General features: G+C 38.6%; 2 protein-coding genes across 2 annotated transcripts; both read left to right on the forward strand.

The window, feature by feature from the left end:
• Positions 1 to 893: 893 nt before the first annotated feature.
• On the forward strand, positions 894 to 2,811 carry ripply1 (ripply transcriptional repressor 1). Its single transcript, XM_079834410.1, has 4 exons — positions 894 to 1,039; positions 1,180 to 1,258; positions 1,892 to 1,965; positions 2,150 to 2,811. The coding sequence occupies exons 1-4, from the start codon at positions 972 to 974 to the stop codon at positions 2,355 to 2,357; spliced, it is 429 nt and encodes a 142-aa protein (XP_079690536.1). The 5' UTR covers positions 894 to 971; the 3' UTR covers positions 2,358 to 2,811.
• A 3,438-nt stretch (positions 2,812 to 6,249) lies between these two features.
• Positions 6,250 to 17,153, forward strand: LOC307137433 (transmembrane gamma-carboxyglutamic acid protein 3-like). Its single transcript, XM_079835093.1, has 4 exons — positions 6,250 to 6,313; positions 7,065 to 7,110; positions 9,395 to 9,555; positions 12,780 to 17,153. Exons 1-4 carry the CDS (start codon positions 6,251 to 6,253, stop codon positions 13,323 to 13,325), a joined length of 816 nt encoding a protein of 271 aa, XP_079691219.1. The 5' UTR covers position 6,250; the 3' UTR covers positions 13,326 to 17,153.
• Positions 17,154 to 18,180: the final 1,027 nt, after the last annotated feature.

An 18,180-nucleotide genomic window follows, 5' to 3' on the forward strand; every position in this document is an offset into this window, starting at 1 on the left:
TGATTTTTAAAGAATTAATTTGCGTGTTAACAAATTGATGTGTAACCTTAACTAGCTCAATAAAAATAGCCAATTTAGGCTATTAAAAAAAACGAAACGGGTTAGGCATTTTAGCTCATGAAACTACATGGTGTATGGAGAATTTAACGCTTCTTTTCGTTCAGTTTAGGCTATATATTAATCAAACGGTTGCTGTACAAATCAAAATGGTATTAGGGTTACCTAACAAAATAATACAATGTTCAATAACGGAGTGAGTAGGCTATTCTTTTTTTGATGGAATTGCAGGCCTGCATCACTTCTAGATAATATCCTAACACACGGAACATTTTTTTTTTGTAAAATGTTATGTCAACAAAAACTGTAAATAAAAAAAATAAAATAAAAAATAAAAAAGATGATTTGCATATAGGCTATGCCTATATATGGGGAATTGATAGAAAATAATATGTTGTATTTCCATAACAATATAGTCTATGGAACAGCAAGGAGATGTTAGACACTTTTAAAAAAAAAATACTCCTTGAATTAATGTAGCCTCGAAACCTAACTAACTGAATTATATATGGTCCCAATCCTCCTGTGTCGCCCCCCGTCGTCTTTCTCGCAGATGGTGTGCAAGTTTGCCCCTCGGTGTTGTTGCAATAACCTCACGGTACCACATTTCTCACCCTCACGCTGGGGCGCACTGTTTATACAACTGGAGAAGTCTTCACACCAAAATGTCCATAGCAGTCTCTATCCCAAATCATTTGGCAAACACCGGTAAACCCCCTCTCAAAACAACCTCGGATCATTTGGCATCGGCACCCTCGCCCAGCCCCGCCCCTGCAGCACCAGCTCCATATAAACCCCGAGAGCGAATCTCCTTCATTCATTCGCTTCCCGACTCATCCACAGCGTCCACCGCTCGGAGATCTTCCAAAACAGGACTATTTGGGACTAAGAAAGAAAGAGAGAGAGAGAGAAAGATGAATTCGGTGTGTTTTGCCGCTCCTATTTCCAATACCATGAACACTAAGATCCAGCAGTCCAGCAGGTGAGCATTCTATTCTATTCTATTCTATTCTATTCTATTCTATTCTATTCTATTCTATTCTATTCTATTCTATTCTATGCTATATTGAAATGTTGACTGTTAAATGCACAGCTAAAATATTACTATCATTCGATCCACAGCCCAGCTTCCCTGTGGAGACCGTGGCTCGCGACCAGAAAAGATGCACAAACTGAATACCGGAAAACCAAGCTGGCTTGTGTAAGTTTTTCCACCACTGCAATCCTGATATTTCAACGGAATTTCCATCTGTTTAGGAATGTTATTAAGCTCAGAAAACACATGGTACCGTAATGAACCCCTGCACCTCTACCAACGGCACCACAGTGCTATTTATTAGGCTATGCATATATATATATTTTTGCATGGGACTTGTAAATTATTTTTTTAAAGCAGCAGCAGCAGGTAGTTTTAAGGTGACAGACAGGCATGTGGTGAGCATTAGGCAGCAGAAGGTGCGACTGTTGAGCTGTTTCATTGACACCGAGCCATTGCAAAGGCAAACTGAGAGCAGTTTTAGCACTGAGACGCTCAGCCATATGGCACCACTGTCTGAGTGTGAACACTGAGTCTGTGCCCAGAGACGAGGTGTAGGGGAAAACAGCTAGCTCGCTTGCCAAGATTTAAGCAGACACCTCTAGGTTTGGGAAAGGGAGTTGGAGGCAGTTTCCCACAAACACTTTAGCCTGACACCCTCCATGTCACAGCTTTCGCATCCTGCCCAGGGTGTTATACACCCACAAAGCTGGCACCTCATAAACACTGGACAGGAAGCATTGTTTGAGTTGGGTTTTTGCGCATGTGGTCTTACACGTCTTTTCTCACTCTTTCCAGCCTTACTCCAGGCCAGAAGTGCCCAGTAACACTACAACAGATGGCAAGATGCAATCTTTCCAGCACCCTGTCAGGTCAGTGCACATTTCGTTTTCGCTTGAGCAATGGTTTTGTTTTGCAACGTGATTTTCTTCTAGCACTAAAACCCTAATCTGTTCCGAATAAGGCTTATTTTGCCAAGTTATAATAAAACAGCTTTGTAATGTAAAAGTGTTTCTACACCAGTGTATTTACCCATTTATTACTTCACACTTTTAGGCTGTACTGGCCAAGATCGAAATCCTACGACTACCTCTTCAGCGACGGCCAGGCCCTGCTCAGAAATTTCCCAGTGCAGGCCACCATTAACTTCTACGATGAGTCAGACAGCGAGGAGGAGGAGGAGGAGGACAGCTGCGACGAAGATGACGACAGCGACGACGAGGAGTGTCTTAAACTTAACAGTCACTTCACCAGTTACAACTGAGCGTCCTCCCTCACCCGCCGCCGTCTCTGCGAATGCGACCACTCTGAGGAAAAGTTCATCAATTTAACATAGACACTGGATAATGCCACATCGCGCTCTATTAGAGAAGTCGTGCCATCAATAATTCAGTGCACGGACATGGTCTGTCTCGTGAGCATCTAAAGCACGACCAGAATGACTTTACTGATTGTTTTATGCAGGAAACACTAGTTACGCTAATGCAGAGGGCTTGCATAAATGTATTTCCTGTTGGGAACAGCGAAAATGCACTCCCACATTGGGAATTGTTGTTTCAGAGCGATCTCAGGATTCCAACGTTCTTTTGTATATAAAATGCAATTTTTATTCTATTGCCCATCCCTAACTTATGATTTATGTACATTGTATGTATATATGTATTTATGGCATATTTTTCTACTTTTGTACTTTTGATTTCAAATAAAATCTATTTAAATGAGTGCAAACCTTGTCTGTTTGGGATCTGTGCTTCAGATAGGACTCTTTTTTTGAACTGGCTCGCGTCCTTTGATGTTCTCTGACACTATCTGCTGACTAGAAGTGGCTCTGCTGTTTGTCCGTGTTTCAAACAAAAGAGGTTTGATAAAGGGCACTGTACGCAATGACAATGTCCCCCTAAGAATGTCTGATGTTCAAGATTGGCTCTTCCTGTGAAGTCAACAGAGGCCTGACTTGATGGCTTTGCTTTATCTATGAACAGACATAGAGGAAAAAACTGTTTCTTAGGAGGACACTGAAGTGGCTGTATTTTCGGAATATTTTGGCAACGGAAAAAGCTGCTTTTCATATAAAGGTGTAACATATTTGTTTCCTACATAAATGAAACATTCGTTTTCTTGCCTTCATTTGACCTTATTAGGACATTTTCAAAACCTACCAAAAAATGCGTCTTGAATAATAATAAAAATTCCATAAAAATAGAATGGCACTGTAAAAGTATATGCAAACCCTTTGTGAAAAAGAAGTGCACTTTAGAATACTTTAAAATGAGTATTAATTACAGAAATAATGTACTTTAAAGGAATACATAAGTGCAAACTGAATGTAATGTTTTCGGACACTTATGCTATTTACAATTAAATGAAAATGTAGCTTAATTCAAATTTAAAGTTATTGAACTTAAGAGAGCTTTGACCCTTAAGACTTGAGTACGTCTTTTATAATTACGTTTATTGTCTTAAAAAGTGCTAAAGTGTACTTCAGCATTTATGGTAAACTAAACATATTTAATGTAAAATATATTTGTATAATTACACATTTGTAATGATGAAGTTGCAATTTACTACATTTAAAATACCTTTAAATAAATAAAATAAAATACCATATAACTTTCAAATGAGACATTATAATCAAGTGCTTTTTTATGTTAGTCAACGCGTCAAAATAAGTACTTCTTTCACAGAAGTTTATTAAAACATAATGATTTAAAATGTACTGACATTGTGCGTTAAGAAACATAGTCAAGAAAGTGTACTCGCTTAATATTGTTTTATCTTCAAGTACAGTTTTTTTTTAAAAGGCTTCACTATCTTCACTTTATCTTCACTATAAGGAAAGCGGTTTAACATAATTAATATTCAGTACAAAAGTAGCTGGGTTTAATATACATCATTTAGTTACTGAAAACTTCAGAAGGTTGCTGGACATTTAGGATGGTCAACCCAATTTGGTAATTACATTTAAAAGAGAGTTTAAAGGGTTGGATTTTGTAACCTTGTGACATACTGATATTACAAAATTCACACTAATATGGCAAGCCGTTTTAGCATTTAATACCCCTGGCTATACTAGTCATAATTTAGTTTTGACTAGTCAAAATTCCAATTCCACACTCTAAAAAATCTTGTGTTATGTAAATCCTGGGTTGAGTTTTTGGGGTTATTTTTCCAGTATTTGGGTAATTTTTGTGTTACCCATCTCCTGAATTAACATTCTTACTGGTCAAAATTACTTTATCTGAAATGTTTTGCTAAGCCCCACCTTAAACATTAACCAATCCTATTGTGGAAACTTGTCATTTGCAATTTTGTCTAAGAATTTTATAATAAAGGTCCTGTGTGTTTGGGTAATTTTAAACTGCTTTATACAGAAGTAATTCAAAAGTGTGAAAATAAAAATCTAGCTGGGGCACGTGTAAAAGTGACATATGGTATGCAGAAATTAATCAGAAAGGTTTTTTTTTACTATTATTGTAAAGTATGATGTTGCAGTTGCATGCTGCCTGTGGATTAAATTGTGCTAGCATTTATTACCAAATGAACACAGGATTTGAACACATCTCATGAATAAATAAATAAAATCACTGAAAACAGCAGAATAATCGCCATGACTGATTTCTTGCTGCAATACAATACAACACTCCCACCTTGTGGGCTATTACCTTAATGACACGAGAGAACCTGCACTGATACAGAAAGCAAAATCCACATACAACGTACTGTACTAATTAATGTCATTGGTACATGTTAACTTTTTTAACTTGCAATAATCTTTTTTAAATGAGCCCTCACATTTTTTGACAGGGTCTGCCTTGATTCTGAAGCATTATAATTGTCTGTCACGCATCTATTTGTGCTATTTCATGTTTTTGGTGTATGATTCCATTGATCTTCACTTTTGTCTTTTCAAAATGTATAATAACGATAAATAAAATCAGACGAGCAGTTTGCGTTTCTCTATCTTTATTGAACATTACACTCCAGTTGGTCCGTTTTGCAACATGATTCAATAAAAATCACAGCATATACATACATGCATTCTAGAGACCTTTACCATATGAATGCGTTCAGATATTATTTAATAACCCCGGAAGTAATATATCCAGTAGATCCAGTAGAACAAAAGCAGACTATCTGATCACACTACCACTCCTCACTATTAAAAATAGTATTGTTTAGCACTTTATAAACATCTAGGCCTACATTTGAGCAGATATTCATAAACACCATATTTCACAGTAAAACCTGGTCTAAACATTCTAATATTTATCATTGTAAACACTTTTATATCATACTGTTTTATATTATAGAGCATAAAAACATCCTTGTGTCTTACATAAAGTTTGTATGTTGTTAGCAGTTAGCACTGAACACTGGTGTAAGGGAAAAGCTGAGTAAATTCAGTCTCACGTCACACAACAGCAGATTCGACATGGACCGGGTGCAATTTAGATAGGCCTATGAAAATATAATTTTGCTTAGTCTAAATTGAATTAGAAAACATCTAATTACGTTTGCTTATGTGTGGCCTGTCAATCGAAGATATCTATGATGTCTCTAGAAATATCTTAAACAGACTAGTCAAAACATATTTAGCGAATAAGATTTCTTCCTAGCCCAATTATAAATCCAGAGATCTAGGCTATAATTATCATTCTGACTAGTTAAATTATAATTATGACTAGTCGAAATACAATTCTATGTTCTATGTAAAATATTTATGGATAGTCAAACCATAATTTTGCATGCCAATTCAGCCTGCCATACACGGCTCCATCACAAACGGCTGAATTAAAGGGTCGGCATTATGGGTAATGCTGTCTTTTAATACAAGGCGTGGCATCGAACGGGACCCCTGACTCTGTCCCGATATCATGCTCTTTCTCTAATTAAAATATCGCTTGTTTGCACTCCGCGTCGATGACGATTAGAATAAAACATTAATGTCTGGTCAAAAATACGCAACGGTTTCTTGAAACTATTTCAGAGAACTGTATACGTGTGCACAGACTACACTACCCAGTTTATTTTCCCCATTCCCCAAGAAGTATGACTTTGCGTGTACGAAATCAACAGTGGAATTTCATTGGACAATCAGGGGGAATCCGTGACTCCTATTGGCCCATCTGCATGTCAATCAAAGGGCATCCATGACTCATGTGTGTGCTCCCTCGTTGGAAACAGGGATGGAATGGACTAGCAATTGCTACAGCCTGGAAGGTAGGCTTTATTATTCTTTTGCGTCTCCCCATAAGTTACAAATGTACACGTTATTTTCTTGTGTTCCAATGGCAACTAAAAATATCGCTGCGTTAATAAATATATCTCTTTAAGCACACGGAAAGCCCCTCTAAGGACTATAGTGAGCTGCTGTCAATGTCTCTTATTAATATTTTATTTGCTTTTAAGAAAGCTATTTGCTTTTAAGAATGACCTTAGAAAATGTAATTACAGTGAACTGTTTTGTCAATATTTTCTAAAAAAACAAACAAAAAAACCTTTGCACTTATAAAAAGAAGAAAATCTATTTTGCATTTAGCATTTTAAGTATGCTTTGCATGTCTTATTTTTTCGTACTCGTGTTATTATGTGTTTATTTGACGTGGTTTCAAGATATTGATGAAAGTGAAATCACGTTGGGCTGATATTTTTCAAAGCGATAGTAACTCGCGAATTAAATCAATTCGTTAAGGAGTGAGCTCGAGCACGAGTGATATAAATTTAGCTCGCATCGCTCTATCTATCCGCTCCGTTACTATGGGAACCTCCTCCCCCGCCCCTTCTCCCTCCCCCATCAGCATATCTTTAGACGTGCAATATAGATTTAAATAGTAAGATATCAGTTAAATAAGCTAGCTTGCAGCTGATATTTTAGAATATTGTGAGCAAAGTCAACGCCATAATTATGATGAATAACAACAGGTATGCACATGAGATAACTTTTTTCAACGCTTTCTTTTCTTCTGCCCAGGTCAAAATACTTCAGATTGAGTTCTTTTGTGGTAGTATGGCAGCAGGTAAGGACCAGATTTCAACCACTTCATCTTAAACCGCTGATATGGTTTAGTAGCCAACTAGCCATTGAGCAGAACCTGATTTCACCAAGTGCAACATGTTTCTGGATCACCATCTTTGATCCTGGAACAACATTCTAATCAACCAATCAGATTTGAGATACAAGTTTACAGTTTATGTCAAGTTTAGCCTTACAATCAGGGTTTGGTGCTTCTACATCAGTGTTATTATTTCCCTCTGATTTTAGGGATAACTTATGGGTAGGGTTATGTTTTGGGGTAGGTAAAGGGTTATGACAAAATTTTTGGGCTGGAATGTTGTTCCAGGATCAACAAAATATGCTGACCCAGGAACACGTCTAACTCGGTAAAATCAGGATGTGCAATTCTTGACACGCCTCGGTAAATTACATAAAACCTTGATATAATATGATGTGTCGAAGCTCTTTTGGGGTTGAAATTGAGATTTATACATCATCTGAAAGCTGAATAAATAAGATTTCCATTGATGTATGGTTTGTTAGGATAGGACAATATTTGGCCGAGATACAATGATTTGAACATCTGGAATCTGAGGGTGCAAAAAAATCTAAATATTGAGAAAATCACCTTTAAAGTTGTCTAAATTAAGTCCTTAGCAATGCACATTACTACTAATAATACATTTTTTATATATTTACGGTAGGAAATTCACAAAATATCTTAATGGAACATGACCGTTACTTAATATCCTACTGATTTTTGGCATAAAAGAAAATTCGATCATTTTGACCCATACGTTGGCTATTGCCACAAATATACCCGTGAGACTTATGACTGGTTTTATGGTCCAGGGTCACATGGATTTTTAAAGTCGCCATAAAATGAAAATTCTGTTTTCTAGATGCATGTTATTGATCATATTGTATTGTGAATAGGGTTGCAAAGAGGTGGAAACTTTCCATGAGAACTTAATCTGGGGAATTTTGGAAAAACAGTATTCCAAATTGGAAACTTAACAGGAATTTATGGGAATTAATATGAAATTTGGGGAAATTTATATAAATATTATCATATACAAACATTTTGTTTGGTCATAAGTGGACATGTTAGTTACTTTTTTTGCATATTGATATATTTTCCAATTAAATACTTCTAATTAAGTAAATATGTCAAATAAATATATTTTTATTGCAGCAATTGTTATACATGTGTGATTTATTTCAGTGTCACATTCAGAAATCATTTTAATATGCTGTTTTGATACTTAGTTATTATCAATGTTGGAAACAGTTGTGCTGCTTAATATTTTTTTTGGAATCTGATCCTTTTTTTCAGGATTCATTGATGAATAAAAAGTTAAAAAGAACAGCATTTATTCAAAATAGAAATCTTTTCTAACAATATAAGTCTTTACCATCACTTGTTATCAATTTAACACATCCTTGCTAAATAAAATGATTAATTTCTTTCAAAAAAAGAAAGAAAAATGACTTTGAATGAATTCAAACTTTTGAATGGTAGTGTATATTGTTACAAAAGATGACTATTTTAAATAAATGCATTTTTTCCCCCTCTTTATTCTTTTCTTTTTTTAAACTTTATTCATCAAAGAATCCTGAAAAGTATTACAGGTTATAAAAATATATTAAGCAGCACAACTGTTTTCAACACATAATAATAAGAAATGTTTCGCGAGCAACAAATCATCCTAAAGGATCGTGTGACTAAAACCCCCCCGCAAAATTCAGCTTTGCATCACAGAAATAGTGTGGAAATTATACTAAAATTGCATTAAATCTGGTTGTTTTAACCAAGATTATACTGCAATATTTTTTTTCCACTATATTTAAGTTCCCTGTTATAGGCTAACCTGCAATTTTGCAAATTCCCAGTTTATTCCCATTAATTCTCATATATTCCAGTTAATGCCCATGGAAAGTGTCCAGCATTTTGTAACCCTAATTGTGAACAAATAATCTGTGCATTATGAAAAACATAATGTTTAATCTACTGGTAAAAACACCAGTCTTCTCTCTGGTGATTGATTGATTGATGGAAAATAAATGGAATGATTAATGCATGGAAAATGATTCTCAGAATATTGACAAAAAATGTATTTATTTGCACATTAATTGCTCATGTTATGGGAACGGCATAAAACCATTTTGATTTTATGTATTTGACTAGCCTTATCCATCAATAAAGGCATGAACTGGAAAATGTACGTAAACTACACGCACATATGAACAAACAGAGAAACAAATTTGCTCTCAGTAAAACATACAGATTTCTTTTAATCTCTCAGCGTTTCTAGATGGCAAGGATGCAAACTCTCTCCTCAAACGTTTTCCACGGGATAATGGCTTCCTGGAGGAGTTCCGGCCAGGCAACATTGAGAGGGAGTGTTCCGAGGAGAGCTGCAGCTTTGAGGAGGCCAATGAAGTGTTCGAAAATAAGGAGCGAACGGTAAATCCTGTCTTCATTAGCAAAAGCTGTTAACAGTTCTATTTCCTGCGTTGTTGTTTTTTAGTGTGCCGTGCAAGTTAAGTTAAGCAAGTCTGTTGTACTATTATTCTGATAAAAGGTGCTTTCACACATACAGATTGTTCCTTTCAGAGGCCTGTTGTCGAAATGCCAGCAATTCAGTTCTGCCAATTTGGTGGCTGATATACAGTGCATCCGGAAAGTATTCACAGCGCTTCACTTTTTCCACATTTTGTTATGTTACAGCCTTATTCCAAAATGGATTAAATTCATAATTGTTTTCCTCAATTCTACAAACAATACCCCATAATGACAACATGAAAGAAGTTTGTTTGAAATCTTAGCAAATTTATTAAAAAACACAAAAATCACATTACATAAGTATTCACAGCATTTGCTCAATACTTTGTTGAAGCACCTTTGGCACCAATTATAGTTACAATTACAAAAAAAATCACATGTACAAGAGTATTCACAGCCTTTGCCATGGCACTCAAAATTGATCTCAGGTGCATCCTGTTTCCACTGATCCTCCCTGAGATGTTTCTATAACTTGATTGGAGTCCACCTGTGGTAAATTCAGTTGATTGGACATGATTTGGAAAGGCACACACCTGTCTATATAAGGTCCCACAGTTAACAGTGCATGTCAGAGCACAAACCAAGCCATGAAGTCCAAGGAATTGTCTGTAGACCTCCGAGACAGGATTGTATTGAGGCACAGATCTGGGGAAGGCTACAGTAATATTTCTGCAGCATTGAAGGTCCCAATGAGCACAGTGGCCTCCATCATCCGTAAATGGAAGAAGTTTGAAACCACCAGGACTCTTCCTAGAGCTGGCCGCCCAGCCAAACTGAGCGATTGGGGGAGAAGGGCCTTAGTCAGGGAGGTGACCAAGAACCCGATGGTCAATCTGACAGAGCTCCAGCGTTTCTCTGGAGAGAGGAGAAACTTCCAGAAGAAGAACCATCTCTGCAGCACTCCACCAATCAGGCCTGCATAGTAGAGTGGCCAGACGGAAGCCACTCCTCAGTAAAAAGCCATCTGGAGTTTGCCAAAAGGCACCTGAAGGACTCTCAGACCACGAGAAACAAAATTCTCTGGTATGATGAAACAAAGATTGAACTCTTTGGCCTGAATGGCTGGAGGAACCCAGGCACCGCTCATCACCTGGCCAATACCATCCCTACAGTGAAGCATGGTGGTGGCAGCATCATGCTGTGGGGATGTTTTTCAGCGGCAGGAACTGGGAGACCAGTCAGGATCGAGGGAAAGATGAATGCAGCAATGTACAGAGACATCCTTGATGAAAACCTGCTCCAGAGCGCTCTGGACCTCAGACTGGGGCAAATGTTCATCTTCCAATAGGGCAACGCCCCTAAGCACACAGCCAAGATAACAAAGGAGCAGCTATGGAACAACTCTGTGAATGTCCTTGAGTGGCCCAGCCAGAGCCCAGACTTGAACCCGTTTGAACATCTCTGGAGAGATCTGAAAATGGCTGTGCACAGATGCTCCCCATGCAACCTGATGGAGCTTGAGAGGTCCTGCAAAGAAGAATGGGAGAAACTGGCCAAAAATAGGTGTGCCAAGCTCATATCATCATACTCAAAAAGACTTGAGGCTGTAATTGGTGCCAAAGGTGCTTCAACAAAGTATTGAGCAAATGCTGTGAATACTTATGTACATGTGATTTTTGTGTATTTTATTTTTAATACATTTGCAAAAATTTCAAACAAACTTCTTTCATGTTGTCATTATGGGGTATTGTTTGTAGAATTGAGGGGAAAAAATAATTAATTTAATCCATTTTGTAATAAGGCTGTAACATAACAAAATGTGGAAAAAGTGAAGCGCTGTGAATACTTTCCCAATGCGCTGTATTATGGTTATATGTGAACAAGCACTTGCAAAGGATTTTACATAAGAAATCTGCTGTCATAGAATTTGAGCCTGTCGCAAAGTTTTGCAATTATGTCACAATGTTTACTTAAGGCCAACATGACATGCATATCTATTATAAGTGTGTGTTTTTATTAGGTATTACTATTGGCACTTTTGGCCCTGTGGAATTTGTTCATTTTAAAAGTAAACTCACTTAAATCAATAGTTCACCCAAAATTAAAATTAGCCCATGATTTACACACCCTCAAGTCATCCTAGGTGTATATGACGTTCTTCTTTCAGACAAATAAAATCAGAGTTATATTAAAAAAGTCCTGGCTCTTCCAAGCTTTATAATGGCAGTGAATGGCTGTTTCTGTTTTGAAGTCCATAAAAGTGCACTCATAGAAGACAAACTTCTCAGGGGCACATTTGATTAAAGCAAAGGGCATCCGATTGAGCTTTAATGGCGTCCTGGTGATGGTGTGTGAATGCTATATAGGGGCTTTTGCACCGGAGGAACCATTTCATATTTCCTAGATCTGATGGCGGAAGAACCCGCTTTTTTTACATGTTCGTACCGCAGGAACTAGGAACGATTTTAGTTCTAGGAGCTCCTTTTGGGGGAACTAATTTAGCTCCTACTTCAGAGTAGGGTCTAACCCAGCAGAATAGGGATTACCAGTGATGTAAATGTACGCTGATTAGCTGAACGCACGCAAAACATCGGCACTCCATTTTTAAAAAAAAAAAGCGTCTTCACACACAGATTATAGCCTATATATTTACTCCACAAACTTAACTATACGAACATGGAAAACAGCGATAGATGGATCTCTTAACCTTTACACTAAGGAGAAAATCCAGCGCAACTTTGGAGCAAGAAAAACATGATTATGTATTTCTGCTCAGCATTGGGCATCAACCACACAATAAACGCAAATACTTTCACATACTGTCTACTTTCTTTGTGTAACAGTTCTATCTAATAATGTATTAGACAGATCATAAACTAATGGAGAATTGGAGCGCTGTGTGGTCAGACTCTGGTGTTCTCAGCTCCATCAAAATAAAAGTCTGCCGCGCTGTCAAAATAAAAGTCACAACAACAAGCGTAGCTTACGTCACTTCAGAGTTACTGGCGGTGCGAATGCAACCAGGTAAATTGCCCTAGGGGAACTATTAGTAAACCACCCTGGTGGCTAGTTCCTAGAACTAAGTTCCTTAGAAGTAGCCGGTGCAAAAACCCCTTATATGTATAAAACACAGAAGGCCAGTGCAATTTAACAATGTGTGAAAGTGGCTATCCCTTCATTCATAGATGGAGTTCTGGAAAAACCGCAGCATCTTCACAGTGAACAGCAATGCTGATTCGGAGCGCCCGGACACTGTGTACATGGTGGTGCCCCTTCTGGGCGTGGCCCTTCTCATCATCATCGCGCTCTTCCTCATCTGGCGCTGTCAACTGCAGAAGGCCACGCGTCGGCGTCCAGCTTACACCCAGAACCGCTATCTGGCCAACCGGAACGCCCGCAGCCTCCCGCGCATCCTGGTGCACCGCGAACCTCCCTCACATTCAGAGAACTCTCACGCCCATGACAGGCCCAGCGTGGTGGTCAGCGGCGCCGAGAGAGGCGGGGCTTCAGTCACCACCCAAGACGCCCATCATCACGCCGGCCATTCGCAGAACAATCGCTCCCTGTACGTACAAGATTCGTCCTTGTCCGTGGCTTCCCATCTGTCCGGGGCGACCCCGCCGCCATCCTACGAGGAAGTTACCGGCCACTTAGAGAGCAGCAGCGATGAGACAACAGCCCCCTATAGCGATCCTCCGCCCAAATATGAGGAGATTGTGCTAGAAAAGTGAGAGCTTTTATAAACAAGGACACGTATATAGCGGTAACCAAACCTTAGGGATGCACTGGTTCCCAAGCACTTATCCCAATGCGGCTCTCACTCCGAACAGAGTGTGCAGGCTATGTATTTGACGGTTGCCTTGTGTCGTTGATCGGTTCGTGGACTGCACTGGTAAACGTGGTTGTTTTTCAAGTCTCAAAGGATCCTGCCTTCTCACGCATCTCCTTCAACCTCTCACACTCTCACAAGAAGAGATATATCCCTCATCGTAATCGCGTTGGGCACCAAGCTTCAGAGCCTGATCGGAAACGAAAGGATTGTTCATGAGGCAAAACAATATGATGTGCCAAATCAAATTGGTGTATCTTAGGAATGTTCAGACACCGAATATTTAGAGTGTGCGTCTTCTTGTGTTTATAAAGTCGTGATTTCATAGATTCCCTTACACTACTAAGTATACTAAGCCCTGTGAAATCTTATACCAGCAGTATCTCTGATCTATACCGACGTCAGAATTAGTTATACACTCTCACGTGTAATTTGTAACACTGACGGGAAGAAAACAAATGCAAAATACAACATCCAAAATCAAATCATATATATATATATGTGCCGATCACACCGTCTTGTGGAAAATGCACTCACACGTATGCACACACTTTGATTGTTTACAGACACATACACAGAGATCTACATAGAACCTGTGTGGAACTAGGCCTTAGAAACAAGAAGAATAGTCAATCAAATCGTCTGCTCGGCTGCTTGTGATTTTATGGTTATTGAGAGATTTTACCTCAAACGCTGTGCTCACACAATCACCCTCTCTCAAGACACAAATGCACAAAAACTCAAACAAAGAAACCTGTGTTTGGGGCACAATCATTGGATAATACAGTACAACATTCCAGGCCCTACAAATGTTTTGTTGTTCTCCCCGTCATTCTCAGACTGTTTACAATGTGTTTTATTACCCTTTTTTTATAACAGCGTAAAAACTGTGTGACTTTGTACAAAGCTTTCTGTGGCTTTTGACATCACCAGGTGCTATACTGTACCATAATGCTGCTTGTTCTCACTGCTTGTTTCCCTCCTCATCACTATCTCTCTGTATATACGGCTTGTGCTCTACCTAGTCAACCAAACATGCAGCTGAATCATGTTTTCCAGCTCAGGTTTAAGCCAATGAAATTTACTGCTGTTGCAGTAATTTTGTAAATAATCTCTCACACTGCCAACCTTTGAGTGACTGGAGTATTCGGCTTAAGGTGCAGTCACATTTACCGAGTATTTCAATAGTAATCCACATTAACACCTGGTATTAAGATTTTTTTTCGATCGGATCACAAGTAGATGAGGGAAACACGTTCCCGTTTACACCTGGTCTCTTTTGTCCACTTTCAACCACTTTTAACCACTTCTGTCCTGATTTCTTTGAGTGGCGGGGTCCAAGGGCAGGTAAATGTATGGCCTTTTCAGATCTTTCAATCTAATGGACAAAGTAAGCTCGCGTAATTTACTTATGAACGCGACAGGAGACGACGAGAAAATATATGGCTGCTCTGATAGCCGTAGGACCACGCCAAAAGAGTGTGTGTTAAAAATGACAGGAATGATGAGAGAACATTGTGCTTGGCTTGTTACTTTTTTTGTATTAAAACCAAACTTGAGACTTCAGCCGACAAAGTCTAAATCCCGTCTGGCTAGCGCGCTTCACATAATGTTTACGCATTAGATCAGTAGATGGAGAATTAGGCCCTGTCCCAAATGGCACACTTCATGTGCACTTTCAGTCTTGTGGACTTACAATGGCCGCTGCGTGCGTGCAGTTGTCATTTTAGGTCTCAGAAGGGTGCTCGCGAGCGCCCCCCTTTGAGGTCGATATGCACCCTTGATGCGCACTTCTGCCGAGCCCGCACCGGTGCGAGCTACACAGCGGACTTCTTCCCGGCAGTCAAAGCGGCGTTACGTCGTGAAAGTGCGGACTCAGAGGAAGACCGTGAGGGTTTAGGGTGCCATTTTGGGACAGGGCCTTAGTCTCTCGTAGCCAGACCTTCAGACCGTCTGGACTTCATAGCAGCTTTCATTGGCCAAGGACTGCCCAAATGCTGTCTGACTGACATGTAACTCAATCAACCACAGTTCGTTTTGTTCCGCGTCATGTTTAGGGGTGTGTCAAATTTGTAAAGTCGATGTCCCTGCAATAACAGACTGGCATGCATCAATGAATTATTCATTCAAGAACGTTGTGCAAATTTACAGCAACAATGCAGTCTCGATTTCCTCATACTATTTGAAAATACAGCGTGTAGTTGATTCTGGTAAGCGTTTATTGTCACATTGTCACAACAGCGCTCTTCTTCCACGAGGGAGTTTAGCGTCAGGGCATTTGTTTCCAGGTGGACCGTTAAAGAACACACGTGAGACACACGTGACGACTTTGAAACTCCTAAAGTGTTTCCAGAAATAATGTGCCATATTCATCAGACGTTCAGCCAGTGCTCCATGGGCATGATGTCTGAGGCTGAGACTAGTGGAGAGCAGATGGTCTTTTGTGGCTGTTCGACCACATGAGTGTTTTTTTCGACTTCCTCTGGAAATGGTCAAAACCCCCAAATGTTTTAGCCCCCGTTTACATCTGTATTTAACGTTGTCCACTTGTGATCTGATTGACGAAAACACTTCTCAACCAGGTGTAAACAAACAATAAAATAAATTTTGCCTGTCAAATTTCGCTAATGTGACCGCACCTTTTGTGTTGTGATGGGAATATCGCTGTATCAATCCAATATAAATGCAAAAGTGACATTACAAGTGGGTCAGTGGGTTGTTGGGCGAAGCACTAAAACTAATGGAGCCTTAATATAATTGTGCTGAAAACAGTGTATTATTATAAAATGCTAATTTCAAAAAGGGTTAACACTTTAACATGACCAAACGCTTTCATCCAAACACTAGACAGAATGGATTGAATATATAAACAAGCACAGTATTGGAAGGATGCACTGGGGAAGTGGGGTTTGACCTTGCTTCTCCTCATTGAAAATGGAGGAATTGCAAACTGCTTACTCCGCTCATGTCTCCTGGGTCTCTTACTCCAGCCGCAACAATCAATCCCACGATGCCCTGACAGGCTGTCTTTTGTGCTGATGGAGCACCCAGCTCAGTAGGCGGCTTTGATAATGGCTGGCACAGACTGCAGATCAGTTTCAGGCTTGGTTGCTGTTGAAAGAGCGATAAGAGAATAGCATAGACAACTCACTACAGTGGATGACAAGCATTGAGAGATGGGCGGGACTGCTGGTAGCCTCAATGAGTTGTAAGCTGAACGTTATGAAGCAACAAGTTTCTAATGTAACAACACTATGTCAGAGGTAGCAAGAACTGAAGATAATGTCAAGTGTGGTTTATCTTTGTGTTTATTTTAGACGAAGAGACAACTGTACGCGTGAAGAAATGTGTCAGGGAATATGTGTGTGTATATGTGTTCGTATCTATGCCTGTTGCCAGCAGTCATGTTCCTGTCTAGCGTTTGCGCTAGTAAGAATGGGCCACAGCAGCCACAGGCTTTGGTATATATGCTAAATATATATGTTATATCCAAAACCAAAACATCATTGTTGTTCTTAAAGCCAAACTGCATGGTTTTCTATTCATATATGCATTTTTTTTCTCTCCCCATTTGATCATTTATGTATATTTTTCCACTGTGGCTCTGATTATCTTAGATCTGTTTGTGCTAGTTACACCCATTTTGCATTTAAATTGAAACACATTGAATAACCATAAACACTACTGGTATTGTAATTCATAATTATATGATAAAATTGTACATTTGTGTATGTGTTGTGTCAAATGTCCTTCATCTTTGGCATCATGGCAATTTCTCAACCAAATGGATATAATATACTTGAATATCCATTTGTCTGAATATACCATAAATATAATCAGATCTGTTGCGCACAAAAGTCCTAAATTGTAAACCGATGCATGAATCTAGTTTTATATCATTCATTATTATTATTATTTTGCTCTGGAAGTATTTGTTCATATTTAAGCTCGAATTTAATTAGGACAAATTGAGAATACAGCTCTGTGAGCTCACTTTTATTCTTGAGTGTTTTGACACACAGGGTTGTTTAAAGCATTTATTAATCAATGAACTATCACCCAAAGAACATTGCAATTTCTTGCTCTCTAGTAATTTTTAGTGATAAAACAGTTTTTTCCCTTTATATATATATATATATATATATATATATATATATATATATATAAAGAAAAATAACTGTCTTAAAAAACTAAAACTAATAAAAATTACCTGAAATAAAAGTATACTTTATTACATACGTACTGTTTATTTTATTTCAAGAAACAAAAATTTCTTTAAAATTTCTAGTTTTAGTTAACTGTAACTGTTAGAGAAACGCTCCATGTTTACATTTGGCTCAGAACTGTGGATTTATGGCCAAAACATCTCTAATTGTTAACTAAAAATAGATAAAACTACATTGTACATGTATTATGTTACTTCTGAGAACTGTTTTTCATTCCCCGAGATCACACTGTTAATTGAATGGTCCAAGTGCCAATTTCCTTTTTGTAAGCACTGATGTTTTTGGAGAATAGTCTATTAAAGAACGAAAACGCTGTAATTATATGTATGTTTGTTATTTGACTAAGAAAATGAATATACTAATTTACTGTAATGCAAAGCAAATGTCCCTATCAGCGATTTGTTTCCGAACAGGTTTGTTTTTGACAAGAGCTGGACACAACCGGTAGTCCCGCCTCCAAACACACACAGATTTCTAATTGGCTAACACCGCGGTCCGCGGTCGAAGTATTGAAAAAGGAAAGCACCGCCC

Source organism: Gobio gobio, assembly GCF_949357685.1.
Source record: "Gobio gobio genome assembly, chromosome: 14".
Taxonomy (NCBI): Eukaryota; Metazoa; Chordata; class Actinopteri; order Cypriniformes; family Gobionidae; genus Gobio; species Gobio gobio.

Excerpts from the sequence above, each read along its gene's own strand:
- ripply1 (XM_079834410.1), top strand. The coding sequence starts at position 972 with ATGAATTCGGTGTGTTTTGCCGCTCCTATTTCCAATACCATGAACACT. Across the intron at positions 1,040-1,179 it reads AAGATCCAGCAGTCCAGCAG|CCCAGCTTCCCTGTGGAGAC; the intron begins GTGAGCATTCTA and ends TTCGATCCACAG. Across the intron at positions 1,966-2,149 it reads TCTTTCCAGCACCCTGTCAG|GCTGTACTGGCCAAGATCGA; the intron begins GTCAGTGCACAT and ends TCACACTTTTAG.
- LOC307137433 (XM_079835093.1), top strand. The coding sequence starts at position 6,251 with ATGTGTGTGCTCCCTCGTTGGAAACAGGGATGGAATGGACTAGCAATT. Across the intron at positions 6,314-7,064 it reads CAATTGCTACAGCCTGGAAG|GTCAAAATACTTCAGATTGA; the intron begins GTAGGCTTTATT and ends TCTTCTGCCCAG. Across the intron at positions 7,111-9,394 it reads TTGTGGTAGTATGGCAGCAG|CGTTTCTAGATGGCAAGGAT; the intron begins GTAAGGACCAGA and ends TTAATCTCTCAG.